The following is a 7010-nucleotide window of genomic DNA, read 5'->3' on the forward strand; positions in this document are numbered from 1 at the left end:
GTGTGTGAATGGGTGGATGACTGGATATGTAAAGCGCTTTGGGGTCCTTAGGGACTAGTAAAGCGCTATAGAAATACAGGCCATTTACCATCTTATTACTATATGCATATTTGTATTGTACAGCACTTTGGTCTACCAGGTGTGTTTTTAAAGTGCTATATAAATGATGATGATGTGAGTCAGATTGTGTATTAGGATATGTGACGCTGCGTGGAGCGGAGCGCTGGATGGGCTGTTACTTTCACTTCTTGAGTAACAACAGCGTTGTTGAGGCGTGAGTGTTTAGTCAGATAAGACACTCAAAAACTAACAGATATTAATATTATAGCGTTACACTGATCATTTACTCAGGCTGAGCGATCTAGGAAGTTAAATCTGTTCCCTTTGCATGTTTTTAATGCTTCAGACATGCTCACATGCCTGAAAGGTCTCAGCTCCGGTCTTTAGCCAATCACAGCTGGGAGGCAGCGAGGAGAGCCAATGACGTACTGCAGGAGATGAAGCGTCTGAAGACTGAGATGAAGATGCTGCTGACGGTCAGTGTACAGTTCAGCTCAGCTCGAGTTAACGGGAGTCTGTAATACTGAAGCCTGACACACGTTCTGTCCCCCAGCAGCCAGAAGACCCTCTGAAAACCAGCAGACCTTCACCGAAGCACCAGCAATCCCAACAAACCCAGTCCCAGTCCCAGCAAACCCAGTCCCAACAAACCACCTCAAAGGAAAATCGCCCGAGGTCCCGATCTTCCCACCTCCAACAAAACTTATCCCATGAAAACAGTTTACAGTCCCAGCAAAACCAGTCCAGACTACCCCAGCCCAATAAAACCACTGACGAAGAACATAACCTCTGGTCCCAGCAGTCCCAGTCTGTGCTGGTCCAGAGGAGGTCCGCGGTCCCGTCCCTGCTGGAGGAGGCGGGTCAGGTTCTCCATCAGGTTCGAAAGCAGAAGAAAGTTCTGGAGGAGAACCTGGAGGCTCTGCTCAGAGCCCGGACCGGAGAGGTTCTGCACTGCCAGCTGGAGGCGCTAGCTGCTAACAGGTAGCTAATGGTAGTGTTGACTTCAGGTGTGCTCGCTAACACAGGACAGGTTTAAACACTTAGGATGGTTTCTCTGACCGGCAGAGACCACAGCAAGGAGGTCCGCATCAAGAAGACAGTGGACGCCTGGATCAGCAGGTTAAGCAGAGACATCCAGGTGAGCTCCAGCAGGCTGGGAACACCTTCATCTTTCTTTTTGTCTGCTTCTTCTTCTTCTTCTTCTAAACTTCACTTCTAGAACTCCGATGTGGCGCCATCTGTTCTCTCACTCATATGACAGCACAAACGCTTCTTCTTCTTTGAACTTTTCTTCTTCTGCTCCTCCCCCGGTGCTCAGAGAAAGAGCAGAAGAAGTAAAACAGGGACTGACCCTTTTCTGCCTTGCCATCAGGCTGAGATGTCCTCAGGGAACATCAGAAACCATCACTCAGCTGTGGACGCTGATAGCTCCGCCCACTCAGGGAAGGAGAGGCCAGTGGGCGCGCTCAGAGGAACAGGAAGTATGAGGACAGCGAGGAGAGGAAGCAGAGGGCAGAGAGCCGGAATCAGAGCGGTGAGGCTGGATTCTTCTGGAAGCCATTGATTAGTTTCTCATCAATAACAAACAAGCGATCACTGATTGGTTATGTGTTTATGCACCTGCAGGGGGTGGAGCCTAACCGAGGCACAGGTGGAGCAGCTGAGCGTCATCAGTTGGAAGTGGACGGAGAATCGTACCTGACCCGGCTGTATGGCCGGGCGCCATATGAAGGTCTGAGACGGACCCTGAAGAAGAGTCCGTACCTTCGCCTCAGCTCACCTGCCTCACCACTCGGAAGGAAGCCCCGCCCCCGACTAGTGGAGAGTGTCCGAGGTCAGAAAGTCGACATCAGTAAGTGTGATGGTAAAGGTTGACCTGTGGGCGTTGTCAAACATTCTGCTCTGCGTCTCAGGTGTGAAGCTGAAGTCCTCCAAGACTCAGACCAGCCTGGCCCCACCCCTCACTCAGGCCCAACCAATCATTTCAGCCCCTCCCTTTGCTTCCTCCTCACCTGGACGATCTCACATTTTCAGCTCATCACACCTGACCTCAGGTCACTTTGATGACCTCAGCATGACCCCTGCAAACAGCTGCCCTGTCGCCATAGCGATCCCACTGGGTCAGTAACATAGTAACCTGTTTCTGTAAAGGTTAAAATAAACATAAACAACAGTTCCAGGTCAAAGGTCAAGTATAACACACACAACCTTCCCCATGCAGGTCCACCCCGGATGGACTCCAGGTGTGAGCATCCTCAGGAAGTGACATCAGCGCTCGCTGCCCCTCCAACAGCCTCTGTGGGCGATGAAGCACCTGACAAGGTGAGCAGCTTTGAGCCTCTGAGGACTTCAGTCAGTCAAGGGTGGAGGTGTGAGCTCTGACAGGTGTGTGTGTGTTCACAGCAGCTCCTGGAGGCAGAACAAGCTCCTCCCCGTGCTCCATCACACACGATTGACATCATCGAAGGGAACGAGGAAGAAGTGGAAGAGGACGACTTCTTCCCTGGAACTGACTTCCTGTCTGTTGTTGATGTTGTGCAGGTAAGCCCCTCCCCCTCCTCTGTGCTTTAGAGCAGCCACCGTCGTCTCATTGGACGGCCACTTTAGTCTTCAAGTAGTATAAAAACAAAAAAATGCCCACAAATACTTCCTGAAATGTTTTGTTCCCTCTTCACTAACTGAAGCCTTTCATTGGACGTTTGTTCTGTGCGCACGTGGCAGCACTGCTGCTGTCATTGTGTTCTTAACTAAATCAGACATAAGTAAACACGTGAGTTTGTGACTCTCACTGAGCTAACAGACATCCCTCAGCATGTTTGTGCTCTCTGCTCATGACATATTCCATCATTTTAAAGAACTTATTTTAACATCGTACTCAACAAAAACAATTCCTCCTTAACAAAAAAGTCACTGCATTCGATTTCTTCACGTCAACATGCAGCCGCCAGGTTGAGACCTCTGCTGTAGACTGTCAGTGTTTTCAGTGAGGCTGCAGCGCCACCTGCTGGACGAAAACGGAACAGCAGCAACTCAGAGCGAAGAAGATGATGACAATGATTGCTATTACTATTCATGTTTTTGGACACATGGAGACTTTGATTAATTAATCCTTTGGTCTCATTTTTCGTTTTTTCTCAGTGATTTCAGTAACATCTGATTTATATCTCGATCTTTATCCCGTCATTTCACTGATTTTCAGTTGTGATGTTTTTTTGGGTTTTTTAGACTTTTAGTAGAAATCTCAGAAAACTTTAAAAACTGAGCCGCTGTTTCAGAATTTTGGGGTTTTTACGATTTTTGGAAGGTTTTCAGTCATGAAGAAGGTGAAGATGTTGTGTAGAGTTTTAAAATAATCTATTGACTCATTAATATTAATGTCAGGCACATGTAGGTTACAGTGCCGTGCAGAAATCTGGAGCTCAGGTGTAGTGATGTCACTGAATAGTGAACCTCCTCTCAGCAGGAGGTCAGCGTGTCGGGTGAGGAGGCCGTGGAGCTGGACGGGGGTCCGTCTCCCCCTCCGGTCCTCTACCAGGGTCCCATCTTCCCTCCCCAGGCTCCCTCTGCCCTTCCAGCCCAGGATCAGGTCCCCGTCCTGGGCACGGCCCTGCAGCGGGACGTCCTGGAGACCCGGCTGGTGGAATGGTGAGAAACCAGCACGAACCCCAGACCGTGGAAACAACGCCACATTGTCACCATTTTGGTTTCTGTGTTCAGGGTGGAGCAGCAGCTGATGTCCAGGATGATCTCAGAGCTGTACTGGCCCCCGCCTTCTGACCACGCCCACAATAGTGACGTGGACCAGTCAGATCCAGAGGAGCGCAGCGTCACCTCAGACATTGGTAGGTGTACCTCCTCCTGCTCCTCCTCTTCTGCTCCCCCGCTGCTCCCTGACTGTTTGCTCCTCTGTGTGTCTGCAGTGGAGGCAGCAGGAGACGCAGGCCTGCAGCTGTTCGTGGATGCCAGCGTGCCCGTGGACTCTGAGTTAATCCGGCAGCTGGTGAACGAGGTTCTGGCTGAGACTATCGCCCTGATGCTGGGCCAGAGAGACCCGCTGGGCGCAGGACCAGACCCGGCGCTGGAATCAGCAGGACCAGCAGACCCTCAGGAGGTACGGAAACTCTGTCGTAGCGTCGTAGCGTTAAGCCCCGTCTCTGAAGGCCACCGCTTCTCTTCCAGAACGAACCGCTCCCATTGGTCCCCACACCGGAACCAACCCCACCGCCCAGCCCGGCCCCGCCCAGCAGAGAGACTACGGCAGTAACCACACCCCTTCCATCAGAACCGACAAGCCCGCTGAATAAGGAGCCTCCTCAACCAATCGCACCACCAGGTCTTTTGGTGACCTCAGAGCTCGTAGCCACACCCACTCTCAGCCCAGAGCCCACCCCCTCTGCAGAAAGCCCAGCTACTGTACACCAAGCCCCGCCTCCCTTCACTTGGGAAGAAACTGAGCTTCCATTGGATGAGGAGAGACTGGTGGAAGACATAACCACACACAAACCACCTCTGTATGTCCAACACACACACACACACACACACACACACACACACACTTCCTGGTTCATTAACACGTTTCTTCTCCTGCAGGTTGATGTCAGTAGCGGAGGAGGAACCTCCTCTCTCTTCTCCTCACCCTCCTCCTCCCTCCCTCCCCCCTGCTCGCTCCCCTTCTCCTTCTCCTGAGGCAGGACCGGCGTCCCCCTCCACCTCCTCCGAGGAGTCCAGCAGCTCCAGCACGGTGACGGCCGGCACTGAAGCAGCTCTGAAACACATCTCAGAGGGAGAGCTGCTCATCAGTGCCAACCAGCCGGCAGCCATGACAGGTACCATCATCATCATGTGTGTGTTAGCAGAACACCTGTAGCCTGCAGGTATGACTCTGTGCTCTGTTTGTCTGTCAGGGGGCGGGGCTGTGTGCAGCTTCAACAGCTCTCTGCAGGAGCTGCAGGATATGGTGAGGAACCGCTGAGCAAGGCACTGCTGGAAGCTTAGCACAAGCTGAATATTAATATAATGATGTGCCCCCTCCAGGACTTTGACCCCCCCAGTGAAGGACAGGTGAAAGGTCGCGACCTCCTGCGGGCCCTGCTGACCAAAATGGAGCAGGGAGTCACACAGAGAGGAGAGAGGCCTCAGCCCGAGGTGAGCCTGCAGGCATCAGAGTGCATGTGAGAGGCACCACACCTCAGCTTATGACCTCTGACCTCGTATGTCCTTAGGGCTCCTGGGAGGGGGCGGACGGGAAAGTAAGCTTCACCCACAGCGGTCAGTCCGGCTCACCTGGACAGATCAGTCAGGCTGCAGGTACGCCTGCCTTCAGACGACGCTCAGGGACAAAAACACAAGTTTTGTCTCGTTTAACACAACAGAGCCACTCACACTGTTCTCATTCAGACACCTCCAGGTTTTACACTCTCACCTGGCTTCAGTCAGAAACTGGCCCCGCCTCTGATTCACCTCTGACATCACTCTGTTTCCATTCCCTGCAGATGTGTCAGAGGTCAGCTTTGAAGCCACCAATCAGGGCTCGTTTACTTTGGGCGACCTGACGGGGGAGCTAATAGGTACACTGACCTCTGACCTCCACACAGAGCTGTCGCTGTCTCCTCCTCCACACCTGGAGAACACACACACTCCAGGACAGGTGAGACACACAGACACACACACGTTGGCTGTTTTCGTGTGTTTTAATTTTTATGCTGATAAGTGTGTGTGTGTGTTCAGGTGCTGCTGGTCAGGACGTCCAACAGTCACACAGGTAAGAAACATACCTGTCTGTGATTCTTGAACGATTTGTGTGTCTGCTGTTTTTTTTTTTTTTTTAGCTGAGATCACGGACGCCGCGAGCTTGGAGCAGCACAGGAAACATCGTCAGCCGATAAAAAGTGAGTCACTTTTTATCGGCTGACAATGGAGGAGATGAAATGAAATGAAATGAGCGAGTTTGGAACAACATTTGAGGAACAGAAACTGACCCCAGGTCAGCTGTCCACATACTTTTGGTCACATAGAGAATAAAATGGCTGCTCTTCATCGTGTGAGCAGCAGGGGGTGTCAAGTGTCCACACAAAAACCAGCCCGAGTCTCCCAGTGGGCTGCCCTGGTTCACTGCCCAGTGAACCAGGGCAGCCCACTGAGACCTGTTTGATTCCTAAAGATGACATCAGACACAGGAAACACCTGACAGGTAGATCAGTATGAAACTGACCTGCTGAGAGCCGCAGCTGTTAACGAGATCAGGTGACTCCTCACTCTTCAGCTTTTATTGTTTTAAAGTTGGAAATTTGGTGATGCTGATTGTAACACGACAATCAGCATCACCGGCGTCCGCGGTGGCGTCTTGACGCCTCGGTGGCATCACGGCGGCGAGACGCCACCGAGGCGTCCCCGCACGGCGGCACGGTGCTCAGGTCGATGTTACATGACCAGGTGTTCTCTTATTACATCTGGAATTTGATCACATGGGTCACGGACGTCGAGCTGGGGCGCTCTGAGTTGGGTGAAGTGTTTAAGGAACAGGCTTCTGTCTGACTCCGCCTCCTTCGGCGAGGTGTCAGGTGGTGAAGGCAAACTTTTTAACGGGAAGCTGAGCAGGTCAAACACTCGCTCTGAGGAAATGGGAGCATGTGGGCGTGTACTCTTAGCTTTAGATCTCAACAACGAGGCAGTTGTGACATCATACGACCAGCACCTTACAGGAACCAGAAACTGCTGCGGTTCACTTCCTGTGAATGAAACGTGCCTGAAGACAAGGACGAAGAACATCAGCCTCTCTCTTTGTGCTCTGGTTGTCATGGAAATATATCACAGCTGGTGTGCGCGCTAGAGATGGACCGATCCGATATTACGTATCGGTATCGGTCCGATACTGACCTAAATTACTGGATCGGATATCGGAGAAAAATAAAAAATGTAATCCGATCCATTAAATATCACGAAAGCACCTC

General features: G+C 51.7%; 1 protein-coding gene across 3 annotated transcripts in view; it reads left to right on the top strand.

Annotated features, from left to right (window-relative positions):
• Positions 1 to 7010, top strand: part of kiaa0586 (KIAA0586 ortholog) — a 30915-nt gene that overhangs the window by 20588 nt on the left and 3317 nt on the right. For 2 of the 3 annotated variants that reach the window (XM_005751755.1, XM_005751759.1), the window contains exons 8-25: positions 407 to 536; positions 614 to 1041; positions 1126 to 1198; positions 1433 to 1594; positions 1687 to 1894; positions 1974 to 2180; positions 2282 to 2382; positions 2464 to 2601; positions 3521 to 3705; positions 3778 to 3902; positions 3981 to 4171; positions 4240 to 4571; positions 4651 to 4886; positions 4965 to 5017; positions 5095 to 5205; positions 5283 to 5367; positions 5553 to 5707; positions 5788 to 5821. In XM_005751755.1, the coding sequence (XP_005751812.1) occupies positions 407 to 536; positions 614 to 1041; positions 1126 to 1198; positions 1433 to 1594; positions 1687 to 1894; positions 1974 to 2180; positions 2282 to 2382; positions 2464 to 2601; positions 3521 to 3705; positions 3778 to 3902; positions 3981 to 4171; positions 4240 to 4571; positions 4651 to 4886; positions 4965 to 5017; positions 5095 to 5205; positions 5283 to 5367; positions 5553 to 5707; positions 5788 to 5821 (2954 nt within the window). The remainder of the gene's footprint in view (positions 1 to 406; positions 537 to 613; positions 1042 to 1125; positions 1199 to 1432; positions 1595 to 1686; positions 1895 to 1973; positions 2181 to 2281; positions 2383 to 2463; positions 2602 to 3520; positions 3706 to 3777; positions 3903 to 3980; positions 4172 to 4239; positions 4572 to 4650; positions 4887 to 4964; positions 5018 to 5094; positions 5206 to 5282; positions 5368 to 5552; positions 5708 to 5787; positions 5822 to 7010) is intronic. The other variant, XM_005751757.1, reaches the window with a different exon arrangement.

This window comes from Pundamilia nyererei, unplaced genomic scaffold (assembly GCF_000239375.1).
Source record: "Pundamilia nyererei isolate P.nyererei 1_Seehausen unplaced genomic scaffold, PunNye1.0 scaffold00325, whole genome shotgun sequence".
Classification (NCBI taxonomy): Eukaryota; Metazoa; Chordata; class Actinopteri; order Cichliformes; family Cichlidae; genus Pundamilia; species Pundamilia nyererei.